Source organism: Eschrichtius robustus, chromosome 14 (assembly GCF_028021215.1).
Source record: "Eschrichtius robustus isolate mEscRob2 chromosome 14, mEscRob2.pri, whole genome shotgun sequence".
Classification (NCBI taxonomy): domain Eukaryota; kingdom Metazoa; phylum Chordata; class Mammalia; order Artiodactyla; family Eschrichtiidae; genus Eschrichtius; species Eschrichtius robustus.
The window spans coordinates 2,401,195-2,423,151 of record NC_090837.1 but is presented as its reverse complement, the minus strand read 5'-3'; the positions used below and the strand labels follow the sequence as shown (position 1 = coordinate 2,423,151).

Below are 21,957 nucleotides of genomic sequence, written 5' to 3'. Positions count from 1 at the left end.
AAATTCGAAATCAGGAATTGTAAGTCCACCAACTTTGTTCTACACTTTCAAGACTGTTTTGCCTATTTGGGATCTCTTGCATTTTCATGTAAGTTTTAGGATTAGCTTGTCAATTTGTGCAAAGAAGACAGTTGGGATTTTAATGGGGATGGTGTTGAATCTGTAGATCAATCAGGGGGTATTTTCATCTTAACAATATAAGTCTTCTGATCCATGAACATTGCATGCCCTTCCATTTTTTTTAGATCTTCTTTCAAAAACTATAATACTTTTTAGTTTTCAGAGTATGCATTTTGTACTTCTTTTGTTAAGTTATTCCTAATTATTTTACCCTTTTTGATGCTGGTGTAAACAGAATTGTTTTTTAAATTTCATTTTTGGTTTGTTCATTGCTGGTGTATAGAAATACAACTGTTTTTTGTATATTGATATTGTATCCCATGACTGTGATGAACTTGTTTACTAGTTCTAATAGTTTTTGCTGGATTCCTTAGGATTTTCTATATACAAGATCATGTCATTTGCAAATAGAGATAGTCTTACTACTTTCTTTCCAATCTGGAGCCTTTTGTTTCCTTTTATTGCCTAATTACCCTGACTAGAACTTCTACTACATTCCTGAACAGAAATTGTGAGAGCAGAATTCCTATCTTGTTCCTGATCCTAGAAGGAAAGCAGTCTTTCACCATTAAATCTAATATTAGCTGTGGGTTTTTCATAGATTCCCTTTATTAGATTAAAGAAGTTCCTTTCCATTGCTAGTTTGCTGAGTGTTCTATCATGAAAGAATATTGAATTCTGTCAAATGCTTTTTCTCCTTGTATTAAGATGACCCTGTGTTTTTGGTTCTTTAATCTATGGATATGGTATATGACATTAATTGATTTGTGGATGTTAAATCTACCTTGCATCCCTGGAATAAATCCCACTTGGTCATGGCATATGATCTTTTTTACATGCCCTGGATTCAGTTGGCTAGTATTGAGGATTTTTGCACCTATTTCATAAAGAATATTGGTCTATATTTTTCTTGTGATAGCTTTGATTGATTTTGCTATCAAGGTAAGGCTGGCTTCATTAAAAAAAAAAACACACAGTCACAAAAACTTGGCAAATGTTCCTTCCTATTTTTTTTCAAGTTTGTGAAGAATTTATATTAATTCTTCTTTAGGTGTGTGGTTAAATTAACCAGTAAGGAAAATAAAGCAAGTGGGTAAAACGTTTCATCAGATATTAAAATACATTAGAAAACAATAGTACTTAAAACAGTTTAGAACTGACACAGTTTTATATACAGTTTATTGGAAGAGATTCAATAACCTGCAATACACACTGACATATATTTATTAATATATGACTGTAGTGGTTGGAGCAGATATTGTCCCTGGCCTAACAAGCATCCCCAATACCCTTTTCCTCCTGCCTAACAGAACCTGAATTTGTTCAAGACTGTACCCACCTCCACCCCACCCCCATTCGGCTACGGACCTCAGACTGGCCTGATCTTAGGGAAATGTCACATCCTTGCTAACAATTGGTTCATAAAAGCATGTGTCACACATTTCTGGCCAATGAGACATGAAGAAAAGTTGCCACTACCTCTGAGCCAATGGGTCTTCAAGACTACACAACCACTGTGTCTCAAGACCTCCTTGAATTATCATCCTGTAATTTCCCTTAACTATTATCCTATCTGAAACTTTCTCTTTCTTGGTTTATCCCTTTATTGATCTGGTGAAACACATTCTGCAGTGGCTTCCTGAGAAAGGGAAGTAAATTATTAATTCCCTGCATTTCTCAAATGTCTTCATTTTATCCTTAAACTTGATCCATGGAGAGAGTTAGTAGAACATTCTAGGTTGGAAATCACTCTCCCTTGGGATGTAGAAGATATTCTTCCCTGACTTCTAGCTTTCAGTGTTGATATTAAATAGTCTGATGTTATTTTGATAAGCAGTCCTTGATTTGTGACCCCTTTTTCTGCCCTACAGATACTTTCTTTTTATCCCTGATGTTATTGTCTTTTGCATCTTACTACTTGAGAGATTTAACACCTTATTGGTCACTTTAATGCTCCTTTCTGAAATATATATTCATATCCTTTTCTTGCTGTTCTAATGGATTGAAGAGTTCTTCATATGTTATAGCTGTGAACACTTTACCTGTCATCTGTGTTCCAGATTGTTGTCCCAAAATGTCATTTGTTCACGTGCTTTATTCATGGTACCCTTTGTTGTACAAAATCTTACATTCTTAAATATCTTTACATATATATATATATATATATATATATATATATATATATATATATATATATATATATATATATATATACACACACACACATACTTATACATATATAGTTTCTGGGTTTTCTAAGTTATAAAGACCTCCTTAACCCCTAGGCTGCAACTTGCAGTCTCCCAAGTTTTCTTCAAATATTTGTATTGTTTACTTTTTACATGTAAATCTTTGGTCCATCAGGAATTTGATTTTGTATGCACTGTAAGCTAGAAATGCAATGGGGTTTTCCTCTAGAAACTATGTTGGTTGTGTCAGCCATTTATTAAAAAACCTTTTTCTTACCAAATTGAAAAATCACCTTTGCTCTATCAAATTCCGTTTATACTGGGATCTATTTCTTATCACCCATTATTCTCACTGGTCTATTTGTCAATTCCAATGTCAATACCATATTGTTTGGAATCAAGTCTTCATACTTGGTAAGAAAAGCTACTGCCTTGTCATTATTTTCCTTTTTTATGAGAGCTATTCTAATTTATCCTCCCATACAAATAATAAGACCATTTAAAAAATCTCCCCAATACAAGATTTAATTTGAATACTTTCAATTTATAAATTAATTTAGAAGAAATGACATTTTAAATTGTCTTCCCATCCTAGAACGTGATATAGCCTTCCATTTATTCAGATCTTTTTTTTTTATGCTCTTCAATGTGACTTTATAGTTTCTGCATGTAGATCCTACATTTTTTGCTAAATGATAAAACCCAACACTGGAGAGGATGCAGTGAACCTTACATCTACATGGCTAGTGGCAATGAAAAGTAGCCCAATCAGCTCTTTTTGAAAAGCAATTTTACAATATACAACGGGCCCTAAAAAAAAACGACCATTTGATTGAGAGAGAATACATGGATTAGAGAATTTATCCTAAAGGTATTTCTAAAAGAAAGAAAAAACTACATGTGGGGTGAGACATTGTTTACAATGTTGAAAATTTAGAATCAATATAAAAATTAAGTCAAAAGGAGATAGTTTTTCAACTTATGACAAGCCCACTTAATAGCATGTCATTAAAATGGCATGTGAAATTTACATAACAGGATTGTTATATGATAAGAGGGAAATGGGATATAAAATTCAATGCATAGCTACAACTGAAAGAAATATACGTATAATCATAGGGGAAAGCACAGATTAGAATACACCAAAATGTTAAACGCATTATTGGTTTCTTGAGATGATAGATGAGCTTTTCCTACTATTTTCCAAACTTTCAAAACGTTTTATTTTTATTTTTAAAAACATTAAGTGTTACAAATCAGGATTAAACGGAAGAGTAACAGGTTTGATTGGAGGGGGGAAGGAATTTTGGGCTGTTTTCTTTAAAAGGCAATTTGACTAATTTTAAACATACATAGCAACAAGGATAAACTGCTAATGATGAGTTTACAAATAGAGGTTCACCTTAAACAGGTAAAAGTAAGGTACTAGTAGCAGTTTCCATGCAATACATTATGCAGTTTGAGAACAGTTTTCTCTCTTAAACAGGTTAAATCTGCCTCTGTAACCTTGCTCACACCATTGCTTTGCATCTGACACCCTCCTTGAAGTGCAAAGATAAACTTCAACCCAATTAAGACTACCTTATCCCTGGTTCTTATTAACAAAATTTAACATAGCAAAAATTTCTCATGCATTATCACTTACCAAATGAATAAGGTTTTGTGTTCATTGAAGCAAAACCAAGGTACTGTAACCTTGTCTACCTGTAACTCTGACTTATAGGCCCCCATTCTCAGCCCAGCACTAAGATTTATTGTGCACCTGCACTATATGAGGGATAGTTTTAGGCGTTTTAAGTATATTATCTCATTTAATTTTCATGATGTTCCTATGAGGCTGGAATTGTTGGTTCTAATATAATAATGAGACACTGGGTACCAGAGAGCTGTGATTTTCTCAGGGTCACACACCCGTAGATATGTATTCCATCATTTATTCATTCAACAGATGTAAACTGAGCCACTATTATTTTTTATTGAAGTATAATTGATTTACAATGTTGTGTTAGTTTCAGGTGTACAGCAAAGTGATTCAGTTATGCATATATATATATATATATATATACGCTTCTTCAGATTAATTTCCATTATAGGTTATTACAAATATTGAATATAGTTCCCTGGCTATACAGTTGGTCCTTCTTTTTTATCTTTTTTACATAGAGTAGTGTGTATCTATTAACTCCTAATTTATCCCTCTCCTCTCTCCGTTTCCCCTTTGGTAACCATACTTCTGTGAGTCTATTTCTGTTTCGTAAATAAATTCATTTGTATCATTGTTTTAGATTTCACATATAAGTGGTATCACATGGTATTTGTCTTTCTCTGTCTGACTTACTTCACTTAGTATGATCATCTCTAGGTCCATCCATGTTGCTGCAAATGGCATTATTTCATTCTTTTTTATTCAGCCGCTAGTTTTGTGAGGTTCTAACAGTGGCAGCAAGTGGTGGCGGCATGGGGGGGCTTGGCTACCCCCATAATCTATCAACCATGACCCAAGCCAGCCCGCGTACATCTAAAACTTAATCACAGCAGTGTGCTTGCCATGCAAACGAGCTTCCAGACAAGGGCCCCAGTCCCCTTCCCCTCCGTGTGTCCCATTGCCCCTCCTAAATAGAAATGCTATCGGTGACACTAGTATAGGCCGGGCACTTAGGATGCAAAAATACCCAGTGTGGTCAACCCAGTCCACAGCCAGAGTAGAGCTAGGGATTCACTAGGGTCCAAAACATCCCGAAAACGTGTGGGAAATTGCATGCACATTCACGTATATACATGTGTGTTTCTAAAACCAGGCCCACAACATCCAGATTCCCAAAGGGTTACAACTACTGATCTCATATACTCAATCCAAGGTCTGTCTAGCGCTGAAGTCCAAGCTCTGCTCAACGTATGGTACAAATCGCCCCAAACTTACACTTTCAGTGTAATTCTCTATGACCCTTCTGACTAATGTAAGAAGAAAATCCTCACCACGTACGTTTCTTCACAGTAGATCAGTGACACCTCAGGTCACAGAGCTCAAGCTAATTGATCATGATTTTGTAGCAAGCAAAACTGTAAGTGTTTGGTTTTTGCTCTTTGAATTTAAAGAAATGAAGTGAAGATGGGTGAAGTTTCAAAGGCACCAATATGTAAATAATTAATAGTATAGATTGGGTTGGCCCATCGTGAGCCAAATCATTCCCCTCTGCTGCTGGTCAGTTCATATGCTGGACCATTTCCAAGAGAGACGTATTTATACTAGTTAGAAACCCAGAGTAACGATACTATTAAACATAGGGAGAAACTGACATTTCTACCAACAAATTTAATTATGTGTATGTAATTTTATTATTGTTATTCAAGACAATCTGAGCCTTTTTCTGAATGATATTTTTCAAAGTATTCTCTCACGCGTGGGCTCCACATACTACACATGCTGAAACGTGACGATTTTTACTAACGTACAAAGTAACTTGGATATCTGTGGAGGTGGAGGTTCAGCTTTATTCGGAATAGAGATTAATGAGCAATGGATAAATATGACAAAAGCATATATTTTAGGGTAGTTTTTTACTTCAAAATAGTCACCCTTGAAGTTTACCAAGATAGTCAGCATGTTTGTCAATATGGGATGTTTTCCCAACTAAATTCTCAATTTCATTTCTGCTTCAAAACTTACTCAAAAACATAACCTGGATCCCAAAATTCGATCTTATCTACTGACATGAGTATCAATTAGAAAGCCTTCTAAAAATTGAAATCCCTGCAATCTACAGGCGCAGTTCCATTCTATAGGATCATTGTTCAGGCTTGGAGCTGGGACTGCTCACGTGTAAGTTCCTTGGGAGCAATGACCAACATTTTGGGGTGAGAACATCTTGACTTAGGGTGTCTTGGGCGGCAAGATCAGCTTGAAATCCCTGATTCCACTGGCTTCAGCCCTGAAGAAGAGTCCTCTCGGGTTACGTTGCTTAGGGTCACAGCAGCTCTGGACATCATCTGCTTCAAAGTCTGGAGCCAGGATAGATCATCTCTTTGTGATGCCTTCTTTTTATTTCTTTTTCTTAGTGACCCCAGCTGACAGCCTCTCATGGGTCTTTGGCCAGAATTGTTTCACATGCCAACGTCTAAAAGCATTCACTGGCAAAGGTTTGGGAGCCATCATAAGTAGTTGAGACTAATATAAAACGAAACCCAAGTTGCTGGGGGAGCGGTCATGAGAGCAAGGAGGTGGGAAACGGCCCTTGGGAGTCCCAGGTATGAGGAAATTGCACCTAATCTAATTTGGGAGCAACACAGCCAGTTGTTACTGCCACTTCCAAACAAAACAGCACAGCCCAAAACAAAAAACCCACAGCTATTAGCAAAAGGAAAGAAAAAAAAAAGTTCAGAGAGAAGGACACGTTATTTGAAGGAGAAACAAACACACGTGTTAGAGAACTTAGACGCCAACGGCAAGTGACTTAACACCCTCCGGCTGACTTCTGAAAGGCACGTGAGGATGGACATGAGCAAGGAGTCTGAAGGCTTTCAGTAAAGCCGAACACTGTCAGCCGTGCTCATTTATTCAAGAAACATTTCCTGAGTTCCTGCGCTTGCGGGAACTGTGCGACGTGACGTTGAGTGACTCGGGGATTCTGTCATCAGTGAGCGTTCAAGATAATGAAGGAAACGAATATCCACGCACTTCATTGACGGTACAGAGTGACGAGCGCGCTCCTGGATGCATCACAGAGACGAAGGGCTCCGGATAGGAGGCTGCTAGTCCACAGGGGAGAAAAATTAGGAAAAGACACCCGGGAGGGGCGCCTCGGAGCTGTTTGGAAGTTCATTGCCACGGGAAGTCGGAGCTGGGTGGTGGGAGAGCAGTGGGAAGGGACAGAGCTGGACGAGCAGGCAGAGGGCAGGTACACCAGGCTGCACGTGTGGACCTCTGCTTGCAGCCCAGTGGCCTCCAAACACGCACCCATAACAGCAAAACTTGGAGCATGTGTTTATTCATAATATACCATTACACATATTTACCGTATACCACTATATCAGGCACATGATAAAATACACTCCAAAATAAAGATCAAAAATTTAAATCTGGATTAAAATATACTCCAAAATAAAGATCACCTTTCATCTTAAAGATGAAATTTTTATTTAATAAAAGCTTTTTATCACTGAAATAATTATTATTAATAATAATATTTTTCAGCAGAGCAATGTGATTGTCGAATCTGAATAATTCAGCATTTAGGACTGCCAAGAGTTTGCACCATGAATAGAAGTATCAGCTCTACGACGCTCTTGTTGTTTCCTTACGTTTGCATTGTTTTTTTATTGTTGTTTTTGGCTTCTTTTACTCAACATCTTTTTTTTTAACAACTTTATTGGAGTATAATTGCTTTACAATGGTGTGTTAGTTTCTGCTTTATAACAAAGTGAATCAGCTATACATATACATATATCCCCATATCATCTCCCTCTTGCGTCTCCCTCCCACCCTCCCTATCCCACCCCTCTAGGTGGTCACAAAGCACCAAGCTGATCTCCCTGTGCTATGCGGCTGCTTCCCACTAGCTATCTATTTTACATTTGGTAGTGTATATATGTCAATGCCACTCTCTCACTTCGTCCCAGCTTACCCTTTCCCCTCCCCGTGTCCTCAAGTCCATTCTCTACATCTGCATCTTTATTCCTGTCCTGCCCCTAGGTTCTTCAGAACCGTTTTTTTTTTTTTTTAGATTCCATATATGTGTGTTAGCATACGGTATTTGTTTTTCTCTTTCTGACTTACTTCACTCTGTATGACAGACTCTAGGTCCATCCACCTCACTACAAATAACTCAATTTCGTTTCTTTTTATGGCAGAGTAATATTCCATTGTATATATGTGCCACATCTTCTTTATCCATTGATCTGTCGATGGACACTTAGGTTGCTTCCATGTCCTGGCTATTGTAAATAGAGCTGCAATGAACATTGTGGTACATGACTCTTTTTGAATTATGGTTTTCTCAGGGTATATGCCCAGTAGTGGGATTACTGGGTCATATGGCAGTTCCAGTTTTAGTTTTTTAAGGAACCTTCATACTGTTCTCCATAGTGGCTGTATCAATTTACATTCCCACCAACAGTGCAAGAGGGTTCCCTTTTCTCCACACCCTCTCCAGCATTTATTGTTTGTAGATTTTTTGATTATGGCCATTCTGACCGGTGTGAGGTGATACCTCATTGTAGTTTTGATTTGCATTTCTCTAATGATTAGTGATGTTGAGCGTCCTTTCATGTGTTTGTTGGCAATCTGTATGTCTTCTTTGGAGAAATGTCTATTTAGGTCTTCTGCCCATTTATGGATTGGGTTGTATGTTTCTTTGATATTGAGCTGCATGAGCTGCTTGTATATTTTAGAAATTAATCCTTTGTCAGCTGCTTCATTTGCAAATATCTTCTCCCATTCTGAGGGCTGTCTTTCCATCTTGTTTATGGTTTCCTTTACTGTGCAAAAGCTTTTAAGTGTCATTAGGTCCCATTTGTTTATTTTTGCTTTTATTTCCATTTCTCTAGGAGGTGAGTCAAAAAGGATCTTGCTGTGATTTATGTCATGGAGTGTTCTGCCTGTTTTCTTTCTTTGTGACATCTTTGTCTGGTTTTGGTTTCAGGGTGATGGTGCCCTTGTAGAATGAGTTTGGGAGTGTTCCCCCCTCTGCTATATTTTGGAAGAGTTTGAGAAGGATAGGTGTTAGCTCTTCTCTAAATGTTTGATAGAATTCGCCTGTGAAGCCATCTGGTCCTGGGCTTTGGTTTGTTGGAAGATTTTTAATCACAGTCTCAATTTCAGTGCTTGTAATTGGTCTGTTTATATTTTCTATTTCTTCCTGGTTCAGTCTCGAAGGTTGTGCCTTTCTCAGAATTTGTCCATTTCTTCCAGGTTTCCATTTTATTGGCATATAGTCTTCCTCTAAGAGTTTGACAGTGTCTGGCCTTACATTTAGGTCTTTAATCCATTTTGAGTTTATTTTTGTGTATGGTGTTAGGGAGGGTTCTAATTTCATCCTTTTACATGTAGCTGTCCAGTTTTCCCAGCACCACTTATTGAAGAGGCTGTCTCTTCTCCATTGTATATTCTTGCCTCCTTCATCAAAGGTAAGGTGACCATATGTGTGTGGGTTTATCTCTGGGCTTTCTAGCCTGTTCCACTGATCTATATTTCTGTTTTTGTGCCAGTACCATGCTGTCTTGATTATTGTAGCTAAGTAGTGTAGTCTGAAGTCCGGGAGCCTGATTCCTCCAGCTCCGTTTTTTCTTTCTCAAGATTGCTTTGGCTATTCGGGGTCTTTTTTGATTCCATACAAATTGTGAAATTTTTTGTTCTAGTTCTGTGAAAAATGCCATTGGTAGTTTGATAGTGATTGCATTGAATCTGTAGATTGCTTTGGGTAGTAGAGTCATTTTCACAATGTTGATTCTTCCAATCCAAGAACATGGTATATCTCTCCATCTATTTGTATCACCTTTCATTTCTTTCATCAGTGTCTTATAGTTTTCTGCATACAGGTCTTTTGTCTCCTTAGGTAGGTTTACTCCTAGGTATTTTATTCTTTTTGTTGCAATGGTAAATGGGAGTGTTTCCTTAATTTCTCTTTCAGATTTTTCATCATTAGTGTATAGGAATGCAAGAGATTTCTGTGCATTAATTTTGTATTCTGCTACTTTACCAAATTCATTGATTAGCTCTAGTAGATTTCTGGTAGCATCTTTAGGATTCTCTATGTACAGTATCATGTCACCTGCAAACAGTGACAGCTTTACTTCTCCTTTTCTGATTTGGATTTCTTTTTCTTCTCTGATTTCTGTGGCTAAAACTTCCAAAACTATGTTGAATAATAGTGGTGAGAGTGGACAACCTTGTCTTGTTCCTGATCTTAGAGGAAATGGTTTCCGTTTTTCACCATTGAGAACGATGTTGGCTGTGGGTTTGTCATATATGGCCTTTATTACGTTGAGGTAAGTTCCCTCTAGGCCTGCTTTCTGGAGGGTTTTATCATAAATGGGTGTTGAATTTTGTCAAAAGATTTTTCTGCATCTATTGAGATGATCATATGGTTTTTCTCCTTCAGTTTGTTAATATGGTGTATCACATTGATTGATTTGCGTATATTGAAGAATCCTTGCATTGCTGGGGTAAACCCCACTTGATCATGGTGTGTGATCTTTTTAATGTGCTGTTGGATTCTGTTTGCTAGTATTTTGTTGAGGATTTTTGCATCTATGTTCATCAGTGATATTGGCCTGTAGTTTTCTTTCTTTGTGACATCTTTGTGTGGTTTTGGTATCAGGGTGATAGTGGCCTCGTAGAATGAGTTTGGGAGTGTTCCTGCCTCTGCTATATTTTGGAAGAGTTTGAGAAGGATAGGTGTTAGCTCTTCCCTAAATGTTTGATAGAATTCGCCTGTGAAGCCATCTGGTGCTGGGCTTTTGTTTTTTGGAAGATTTTTAATTACAGTCTCAATTTCAGTGCTTGTGATTGGTCTCTTTATATTTTCTATTTCTTCCTGGTTCAGTCTCGGAAGGTTGGGCTTTTCTAAGAATTTGTCCATTTCTTCCAGGTTGTCCATTTTATTGGCATATAGTTGCTTATAGTAATCTCTCACGATCCTCTATGTTTGCATTTTTCATTGGGTTTTTTTTTTTCCCCACCCATGGTTTCTTTGCAGTAATCTTTTCAAGCTGCTTTTGCAATTCGTGAGGGTTGGTTCAGAGAGAGTTGGAAAATGTAACCCGAGCCGCTGCCCGCCGGGCCACACACAAGCTGCAGCCCATCAAAATAGTCTGACAACAGGCGGGAGATGGGATGTCTGTCACTCCCTGCATATGGGTGCCTCACGTAGAGATACAGGCACCCCGGAAGGCACCAGTGTCATCTACATCTTAAACATTTTTAAAGTTTAATTTCTCTTTTTATTAAAAAAAATTAGTTGTAAGTAGAAGCTCTTTCCTTACCTCCAACAGCTGTCCTGCCCATCCTGTTTACAAGACCACTGCCAAAGCAGCTGAAGACAGGATTAGTTCAGATAGAGTAACTGCTACTAGAATATACCAGTACAAAGCTCAGGAGCTGAACACAGGATTGACACAGACTTCACGTCCATGAAGCTGAAGAGATCATTTGATATCATGGTACCCCAAAAGAGTGAGACACCCCAAAAGACTGAGGAAGGTGGCAAGCTTAACCCCTTAGCCCACTGGTTAGTCCAGTGGTTCCCAAACTCTCTGGTGAATTGGAATCAACTGGCAGCCTGGTTAAACATAAATTTCTGGCCCCCCTCCCAGGGTTCCTGATTCAACAGATGTAGGGTGAGATCCAAGAACTTGCATTTCTAACACGTTCCAGGTGAGGCTGATACTGCTGACCTGGGGGCCACATGTTGAGAACCTTGGTCCTCATTGATATTTAGGAGATGGGCAGAAGAAGAAACTCCCATGAATCATACAAAGAAAGACCAGCCAGGGCTTCCCTGGTGGCACAGTGCTTAAGAATCCGCCTGCCGGGCTTCCCTAGTGGTGCAGTGGTTGAGAATCTGCCTGCCAATGCGGGGGACACGGGTTTCAGCCCTGGTCTGGGAAGATCCCACATGCCGTGGAGCAATTAGGCCCGTGAGCCACAACTACTGAGCCTGCGCATCTGGAGCCTGTGCTCCGCAACAAGAGTGGCCGCGATAGTGAGAGGCCCGCGCACCGCGATGAAGAGTGGCCCCCACTCTAGCGCCGCAACTAGAGAAAGCCCTTGCACAGAAACGAAGACCCAACACGGCCAAAAATAAATAAATAAATAATTTTTTAAAAAAATCTTAAAAAAAAAAGAATCCGCCTGCCAACGCAGGGGACACGGGTTCGAGCCTTGGTCCGGGAAGATCCCACATGCCGCGGAGCAACTAAGCCTGTGCACCACAACTACTGAGCCTGTGCTCTAGAGCCGGCGAGCCACAACTACTGAGCCCATGTGCTGCAACTACTGAAGCCCACGTGCCTAAAGCCCGTGCTCCGCAACAAGAGAAGCCACTGCAATGAGAAGCCTGTGCACCGCAACGAAGAGTAGCCCCCGCTCGCCACAACTAAAGAAAGCCCGCGCGCAGCCACGAAGACCCAACGCAGCCAAAAATAAAATAAAAAATAAGTAAATTTATAGAAAAAAAAAAAAAAAAGAAAGACCAGCCAGAGTGGAGGAAGAGAACCCAGATCAGAGGAGGCAAGATGGGATGTTGTCAGGATAGATGGAGCCAGCATCCCTCTCAGAAGGTACCGAGAAGACAGGTTGGTCTGACAGGTGTCCACTGGATTCGGAAACAAGGTCTCTTAGAGAATCTAAATCATACTGTGGGAGGGTAAGAAGTGGATGGGAGGTGATGGGCCAGAAAGAACAGTATGCCGTTCTTTCAAGGAGGTGGAGTAGGAAGGGGAAAGAGAAAAGAGCAGCGATAGGGGTTTCTTTTCTTTTGTTTTGCTTTGTTTTTAAGATGAGGAAGACTCACGCCAAGGAGAAAGCCCCAGTAGAGAAGAGAGCGGAGGATAAAAGTGAGGACTTGTGATAGAGAGACATCTTTGAGAAAGCAGGAAGGGGGATCCAGAGCACAGACGAAAGGGTTCAGCTGGATGAGGCTGATGGAAGCCTGACACTCAGCACTCATGGCAATGACCTCACCTTCCTTGGAGCAGTAGAAAGGCCAGTGGGGTAAGGACTGTGGGGGGGGGGGTGCTTGTGGAGACTGTGAAGGTTCATCACAGCCCAGAGGGGTGAGGCAGGTGGAATTAACCAGGAGGAGGAGGAACATGATGGTCAGTGACGGTGCCCAGCTGAAATCCCTACTGTTGGAAGAAGGACCACAGAGCAGAGATGCTGAAGGCATGGGGGCAACATTGGGAGAAGTGATTGCACCAGGGTCTGGCTAATGTTGGAGTAAAGGGCGGGACTGTAGATTGAACTCATTCATTCATTTATTCATTCATTCGTTATTTAGTTAACGGAGATTCTTACAAAGCTTGTTGGGTGCTAAGCACCGCTGTGGAAATTGGGAATATCCATGTGGATGCAGCACATTCCCTGATCTCATGGAGATTTTATTCTATCAGGCTAGACAATAATAAATAAGCCGGTAGTGTCAGGTAACAAATGACCTTGACAACAATTTTTAGGGCACACTGTCTTACCCACTACACCCAATAGAGCAGGGTGTAGTGGGTAGGACAGTGTGCCCTAAAAATCCGTGGCCATCAGGAACCTCAGAATGTGACCTTATTTGGAAATAGGATCTTTAATTAATTTGTTAAGCATCTCGAGATGAAATCATCCTGGATTTAGGGTGGGCTCTAAATCCAGTGACTGGCATCTTTCTAACAAGAGGAGAGGACACAGGGACACACTCAAGGAAGTCAAATGAACCCAGAGAGCAGAGACTGGAGCACGGCAGCCAGAAGCCAGGGAGCACCTGGGGCCACCAGATGCTGGAGGAGGCAAAGACGGATTCCTCCCTAGAGCCCTCAGAGAGCATGGCCCTGCCAACTGACGCCTTGATTTCAGACTTATGGCCTCCAGAACTGGGAGACAATAAACTTCTCTGCTTTTAAGCCACCAAGTCCATGGTAATTTGTTACGGAGTCCTAGGACCTGATATGCAGGGTGAGGGTTAGGGTGATGGGAGGTGGGTAGAGGGACACTCAGGGAAGGGCCCTGGGAGCAGGGGACATTTGTATGGAAAGCAGTGACAATCTAGGGGCAAGAGCTTCCAAACAGAGAAATGGGAAGTGCAAAGGCCCTGTGGTAGCAGATGAAGGAATGGACTGGAGAGAGAGAGTGACCATGTGGGGAGGGGAGCCCTGCGGATGGGTATTCAGGGAAGGGCCCTCTGAGGATGGGGCATGTGAACAAAGACCTGGATGGGAGAGGAAGCCAGTCCCTCCTGGAGGCAGGTGCCCCAATAGAAGGAAGAACCAGGTTAGAGCCCCAAGCAAGACTGAGCTCGGCATGTCTGTCCCCAAAGGCCAGTGTGGCTGGGTGAGGTTGTTTGCAGAGGTGAGCGGGGGACGTCTTGCGGGCTGGGGGCTACTGGTACTGACTCTGACCGAGAAACTTGCTGGGGTTTAAAGCTGGGCAGTTAGAAATTTTTTTTAACCACCTGGGGGAGCCTGGAAGCAAAGATGAGACCGAGGGCACTGTTCCCACGCCAGCACCTCTCAGCCGTAAGTGGCAACAGAATCACGAGGAAGGCTTGTTAACGCAGAGCCCTGGGCACCGTCCCAAGAGATCCCCCGGTTCAGCAGGTCTGTGCAGGGTGCACCTGAAAATCTGCACTTTGTACAAACTCACAGGTGGGGCTGCTGCTGGTCCACAGACGGCACTGTGAGAAGTGCTGGTCCAGGCCAACGCCTCCTTTTCTAGAGTGGAGGAGACTCAGAGAGCTTAAGTGGTGCCCAGGGCCAGTCCTTAGAACAGAATCGGGCCAGTTTTGTAGACCCAGGTCAGTGCTCTCTTTTCCCCACCCCAAAACATCCCACCTGTGGCCAGACTGTGATATTCAGAGTTTGATCACAAATCTGTATTTAGAAAACAGATAAACTCTGGCCTCACCCATCGCCCTCCCTTACAATAAATATCCCCAGGTATTCAGTGTGTGTGTGTGTGTGTGTGTGTGTGTGTGTGTATGCACGCACGTGTGTGCATGCGTGTGCGTGTGTGCACATGTGCATGTGTGCTTGTATGTGTGTGCGTGTGTATGTGCTTGTGCGTGCTGTGTGTGTGCACATGTGTGTGTGTACCTTGGGGCACACACCCACCTTTCCATTCTGCTCCTCCGGGTGGATCAGGTACCTAAGGGGCAGGTGAGAAGCTGGACAGTTCTGTAATTCAACAGAACCAGATCAGAACCAAGATAAATATGAAGGGAGGGGACAATTGCTTTAGAAAATTACCGTTGAAGAATTCACGGTAACTTGCTCTGAGTTTTTTTTCTTTTTCAAAGCCTTCATCTATCACTTTACCTACAAAATCTGGATTATGATTTTAAAGAGGTTTTGCCATTTTGGAATGAAAGGAACTAGGTCAAAAAGTGCTCTGATTATGTAGTTTTCGGCTTTAAAAATTTCAGAAGCTGATGGGTTACAGAACACGGTCGACAAAACTCCTGCATGTGGCACTCGGGACTCACAATGATTGACCAACTTTCTTTTCCAGCCAGCAGTTTCTGACGTACCTGCTACCATCAACCAAGACCACATTTACCAATCTGTACCTAAACTAACTTGGGATTTTTCTGTCTGTTTCCCTCATTGTGTTTCCTTCTACTAGAAAGCTCTTCAGAGCAGCTGTCATGAACTTAATGGCCGTGGGCTGAACAGGAATCCACAGAGGTTCCTGCTTCTCTGTTAAAACATTAGACCCATCCTTTGGTGGATGAATAGATAAACAAAAGGTGGTCTATCTATACCACGTAATATTATTCAGCCATAAAAAGGAATGAAGCGCTGACACGTTCTACTACACGGATGAACCTTGAACACATGATGCTGAGTGAAAGAAGCCAGACACGAAAGGACCACATGTGATCCCATTGATACGGAATGAACTGACTGGATGACTCCATAGAGACGGTAAGTGGATTTATGCCGGCCAGGGGCTGGGAAGGTGCAGGGGGTGGGATGGGGAGTGATGACGTAATAGGAACGGGGTTTTATTTTGGGGTGATGAAAATGCTCTGGAACTAGATAGAGGTGTGGTTACCCAGCACTGCAAATGTACTAAATGCCACTGAACTCTTCGCTGTGAAATGGTTAATGTTATGTTATGTGAATTTTCCCCCCAGTGAAACAAAACAAACAACCACGATGAAATCTCATTAGACCCAGCAAATCTGGGACCTCATTCCTCTTGGTAAGGACGGCCTGGGACCCAGAAGTCACTGACCTTTTCAGGTACTGTGTTTATGCTACCGTTTGCCACAGCTGCCGCTTCTCCTCCTATTCGGTGACCGGCCCACCTCTGATGTGTATTCCAGACGGCCCGGTTTTAGCATCATCAACAAGAAGACAGAGTGTATTTTATTCACAGCAGCTAGCAGGGTGCATCCAGCAGTCAGGATGTTCAGTTTTCGTTACTCAACTTCTAGAACCTGGTCTGTCCCTTCAGTGTCATCACCTGTCACTCCCCGACATGTCCCATCACTCCTGCTGGACCAACTGCAATTCCCTAACCACACTCTGTCCGTACTTTCCCCATGGCTCCCTGCAAACCCCATTCAGGACTTTAACAGCATCGTTTCCACGAAACATCTTCCAACCCACCCTCCCTCCAAGCACTCAGATCATTTTTTGCACTCTGCTCACTTTCAGTGTTGATTCGCCCCCTTGACCCAGCTCCTGGGAGGAGAACCTACATCCATTCCGTTTCCAGTTTCCAGAATCAGACACATACATCGTTGTTCCCCAAACTGATGCCCCTGGGGTCCTGGTCGTGCTGTCAACATAGAAACTTAAAAAAAATTTTTTTTTTTTCCCAACCCTTCTCTCTCTGAGCTTTTCTTTTTAAGTTTTAGGTGCGCTTTGTGAGGTGTGATGTTTGCAACATCGGAAGAATGATGGGCTTTGCCTCCATCTGCTGTCTCACAACTTCTTTAGAAACCAGTTTCATACATTGCACACACCAAGACGCTCAGTGGTATTTCAGACAAGCACTGTATCTTCAGCAGTTCCAAGAAGTATCAGGCATATAGAGAAAATAAACAGAGGGAAAAGTGTCACTTCTACCCTCTAACGTCCGTTTGCGATATTTTTCTCCCCGACTGTGAGTTGAGGCTGTAAAGATATATTTCTTGTTCTACAGCTCCATCTGCTGGCAAAACTTCACAGAACATCTTTCTACTAAGGTTTTACGTCCTTCCTGGGAAAGTTGGAGTTCATATTGTATTCCAAATTGAGCCCTTAAAAAAAAAAAAAAAAAAAAGGTGAAAACCTTTGTGAGGCCATTTCTCCCTCCAAACTACTCCTCGCTTCAAGCGTCTTGCCTTTTCTCATGAATTCTTTAAGTGACGGAGGTGTCAGGATCACAGCGCTTGCCTCACATTTCTCAAACTTCTCCGAGCATAAGAATCACTTGGTGTTATTGTTGAAAGAAAATTCCTTGCTGCCAGCCCAAACCTACGGAATCAGGATTACCTGGGAATGTGTGTGTTTTCAGAAGTTCCCCCAGTGGATTTTTTTATAATCAAGCTACTGTGGGAAACACTGAAATCTAGCCTGTTCCTTTCAGCTCACGGATGAGACTGCAGCCCTCTCCAACCCCCGCCTCCACCGAAGTATACCCTCTTAATGAAAAAGAAACAATATTTTTGCTGTATAAACGCCCCATTAAAGCCAGTCCCTAGACGCACTACCCCTACCCCCCATTATAAAGAAGTTATTGAACTATTACTGGACTTAACTGGTCACCTGGTCACCAACCGTCCCACTTCCCAGGCTGACAAATAATTCCGTTCTATTTTACAATATTTACAGTAGCTTTAACTGTGGTGGTTTTTGCCCAGTGAGGAAATGAACTCCTGTTGAGGGCATCCAGCTAGCTCAGTGCCTCTGCTATCAGGGCAGACGCTGGACCACCTGCATTAGCATCTTCTGCAGTTTGTCAAGAGATGCAAATTAGTGGGTCCCACCTATGGAACCTGCTGACTCAGAGTCTCTAGAGGAGGCGGCGGCGCGATCTGTGGTTTAACCAGCCTTCCAGGTGACCCTGATGCAGGGCAGGTTTGAGAACCACTGTCATCCACAGGAACACGCATTCACTCTGCACCCAATTTGTTGATGGGGAAAGTTAAATGCGTAGGTACACACCCGCTGGCATTCTGGCTCTAGAATGCAGTTTTATTTCTTTGGGGGCAAAATTCAAATCTCATTTTCTTATTTGATAAATGAAATACCTTATCATTTTAAGGGGCCAGCCCAAAATTGAGTCCTTTTCTTTCTTTCTTTTTTTTTTTTAAACAGCAGGCACTCAAAACACACACTTGGTCACAATTTCACAGTTTACCGAGGGCGTGCTGCGTGCACAGACCTGCTCCACGAGCAGGAACGAACCGAGTACACCGCAGTCCTCGTCCACACCTAGTCACAGATGCTCCAGGTACAACGGGAGGCTCGGGCAAGGCGTGGGCGGGGCCTGGCGAGGCAGGGGCGGAGCCTGGGCGGGGCTCATCTGGCCCTGCCTCTGCCGGTGCCCCACTGAAACCGCCATCCGCGCAGCAGCCAATCAGCGCGCAGCGCGGGCCGCCGCCCTCCTCGCCGTTAGCTGGGTTTCACGTGCACGGCAGTTTACCCCTTGAAGTCAGTGTCCATCCGCCCAGAAAAAGAGGACCCCGCCCCCTTCCGCCGGCTCCCGCGCCCCGCAATCGCCCACAGCGGACGGCGAGGTGAGAGCGGGCGGCGCGGCTCCGTGGTGCCGAGAGGCGCCGGGGTCCGTTTGGTCCGGCGTCGGGGCGCCAAGTCTCAAGTCCCGGCGCGGAGGGATCCGGCGTGAGATAACCGTTGGCAGCGCGGGGGCAACTGTCAGTGCTGCGAGGGCGTCGGCGAGGCTGAGGGTCCTGTGAGGGTGTCGCTGCGGACCGGCACCGGCACTGCGGTTCCTCTCGCGCTCCAGCCTGCGGGCCTGGTGAGGCCGCGGCCCTGCGGAGGGGCGTCCTCCACCGTGCGGTCGCTCAGCCCATCGGCGGCCCGGACTGCGGTGGCCTCTGCCCTCCTCGGGCGTGGGTGGGGGCGGGGTGGCCGGGCGGGCTGGGGGGCAGCGGCGAGCGGCTGCGCTTTTGGGGTGGACGCTAGTGTCCTCGCCCCCGGGGTGGACGTCCACTTGACCCGGACGTCCTTTGAGCACCAGCTGGGTTTCTCACTTCCGGGTGATGGGGTAGCTTGTGGTCCAGCCTGGGCGATGCTGAGGTGGGAAGGGCGCAGCTGAGCCCCGCACCTGTGCAGCGGGCTGCGGCATGGGGTGGTCCTGCCCGTCCCGGCTTTGATGCCGCGGGGAGCGTCCTCCGGGGTCCTCGGGCTCAGCGATCATCAGAAGCCCCTGCAGCCTGCTGAGCACGAGCTTCTGGCTCAGGGCGGGGCGTGGGACCCCCGTCGCGTTCGCGTTTGCATCACGTTCCAGGTGTTGCCCGTCGGGGATCACGCTTTGAGAACTGCTGCACTGGTTAAAAGATCCTCGCTCCTGGGGCGGCAGTTGAGCTCATTCCTCGGTTCTTCACACACACACCCCGAGTCACTGCTGGGTTGCCAGGCTCTGGGCTTAGGTGCGAGGGACCGCACTGATGAGCCGCCAGGTGTGGAGGAGCTCTTGCAGCGTGTGTGTGTGTGTGGGGGGGGGGGGGTGACACTGATCACCCGTGCCGTGTGGCTGGTGTAATCCGCGTGCGCGCAGCTTGGCGGGAGAGGGTGGAAGAGCTGGTCCTTGAAGGGCAAGCTGGATTCTTGCATGTCAGAGAGGAGGGTAAGGCGCTTCAGCAAAGGATGTGCCGGGGGGGGGGGGGGGGGGGGGGGGCAAAGGGAACCGTGCGATTTATCATGGCTGCTGAGTGGAGGAAAGCCACGTTTGCTAGAGTCGAAGGCAGAGGCCTCCGACTTTGATTCTGTCCCCCAGTAAGAGACCGGCGTGTATGCCAGTGTGCCCAGCGTGTAAGCTATGTATGTACAGCCGTGGTCATGGTCTACATGGTACAAATACGGAATACTTGATAATGGTATGAAAAATCCGTTCGAATATGCTGGCGCCTCCGCAGGTCATATCGTGTAACCTTCTTGGGCAGTTGCTGACTCGGGTTGGTTTTTACAGCGCGGTGAGCTGCTGTAGTTTTAGTCCTTTAGAACATGCTGGAAAGTCAGAGAGGTCTTTGGAGAGACAAAGTGGAGGGTGTCGTTAGAGTTTTCTATCTAGGAAGCTTGCCGTGGGACAAAAACTTTTAGAAGCTGAGAAAACTGAGACGAAAAAGATATCCTGACTTCAAGCAGAGTGATCTCCACTGTAAATAATGTCATCATCTGCCCCTGTTTAGAACCTGCAGTAGTCTCGCCTTGAGTTGAGCGTCACATCCAAGCTCATTGCACTTCAGTCACACTGGGCATCTTTCCGATCTGCAGACGAGCCGAGCTCTCAACACCTAGTCCCGGGTTGTTCCCTCTTGTCCCAAGAGTGGAACCACCTACCTTCCAGGTCCTAGTCCTCCTGCCTCTCAGTGTAAATGTGAGCTTCCTCGCAGACAGACCTCTTCAGTATGTAAATTAGCTTCTGCTTTCCTCTTTGTAAGAACATGCGTCTTAGTTCCTCTGTTAGGCTTAAGAATTTGTAGTTTATCTGCCTTTTCCACCAGGGCTCACATGGGTTGAATTCTCATGGTGTGCCGGGTATTTTGTAAGCCTTTATGTGTGTTCTCATTGAGCCGCACAATTGACCTGTGTGGTCTAGGTTATTACAGCTGTTTTGCAAATAAAGACATGAGTCTTGGGTTATGTGATTTGCTCAAGGTCACTTACATGAAGGAGTAGAGTTCAGGCAGTCTGGCTCTGAGGTCTCTCCCGATGATGACCTGATGATCCTGCTTTCTACCCTGTGGTTGGGGGTGACTGGTGGGGAACCTCTATACATAGTACTGTGAATATACTTGACGCCTGACCCAGATCCTGGCTCACATTAGGTACTCACTCATTGCACATGGTGTTGTTGAAGAAATGGAGAGAATTGTTCATCAGATGTGGTAGGAGCAGTACAGGAGTAGCTTAGAGACGAATGACTCAGTCAGTTTTCTTTAGAGACGATGTGGATGCCCCTCACCAAGAATGAAATTATGGGACATAAATGATGTGGCAGAAAAGGTTAAGCTGCACGCGGAATTGTGGGAAGATCCTGGAAGATACAGTAACGTATGTATAAGAATTGCGTAAAGAGCCTGGCATAAAACTTGCCATTGGTGCCCTCTTTCACGGTAGGTTCCACATCCAGATGTGCAAGAAAGAACTAGTCGCCAGCACCTTCAGTCTCTTAACAGTTTTATCCTCCTAAGTCTCTTGATAATAAATAATCCAACTGAAAAATGAAATAGTGTATTAGGTCTTCCACTTCAGGGCCCCCACCTAGCACAGGAGCACTTAAGTTTATCGAAGGTGGGGATATTGCCTTAGACTGTATGTTAAGAGGTTAGAAAAGTATGTGATTACCCAGGAGCTTATTTTAGAATCTCAACCAACTCAGTTTAAAGGTAACGTTGTAGAAACACTCAAATATAACTGTGAACACTGAGTATTGTCTTCATGATTATTTCCTCTCAAGAGAAAGAAGAATGACTGGGAGAGCCAGAGCGAGAGCGAGAGGAAGGGCTCGTGGTCAGGAGGCGGTGCAGCACGTGGGCGCCGCTGCAGTGAGTGCTTTCCCCTTCCCTGACAGCGGAGAGCCCGCTGTGTCTTAAAGCACAGCGTTGTTAAGCCTTCGTCAGCTTGCACTGTCAAAAAGAAGTTTAAGGACCGTGTCCTGTGAAGGGACAGGGGCTGAACAAGGAAGCTGACGTTCTGTGTCCTGTGGATATTGGAAGCTGGTGCTTGCCTTCAGTTGGCGACCCTTCTTGAAGAAATTTCTTTCTGAGGATACAAT

The 21,957-nt window shown here is 44.0% G+C and overlaps 1 protein-coding gene across 1 annotated transcript in view; it reads left to right on the top strand.

Annotated features, from left to right (window-relative positions):
* Positions 1–21,649: 21,649 nt before the first annotated feature.
* PIWIL1 (piwi like RNA-mediated gene silencing 1) overlaps positions 21,650–21,957 on the top strand; it is a 35,236-nt gene continuing 34,928 nt past the window's right edge. The window contains exon 1 of the mRNA XM_068562546.1: positions 21,650–21,727. Coding sequence (XP_068418647.1) covers positions 21,650–21,727 — 78 coding nt within the window. The remainder of the gene's footprint in view (positions 21,728–21,957) is intronic.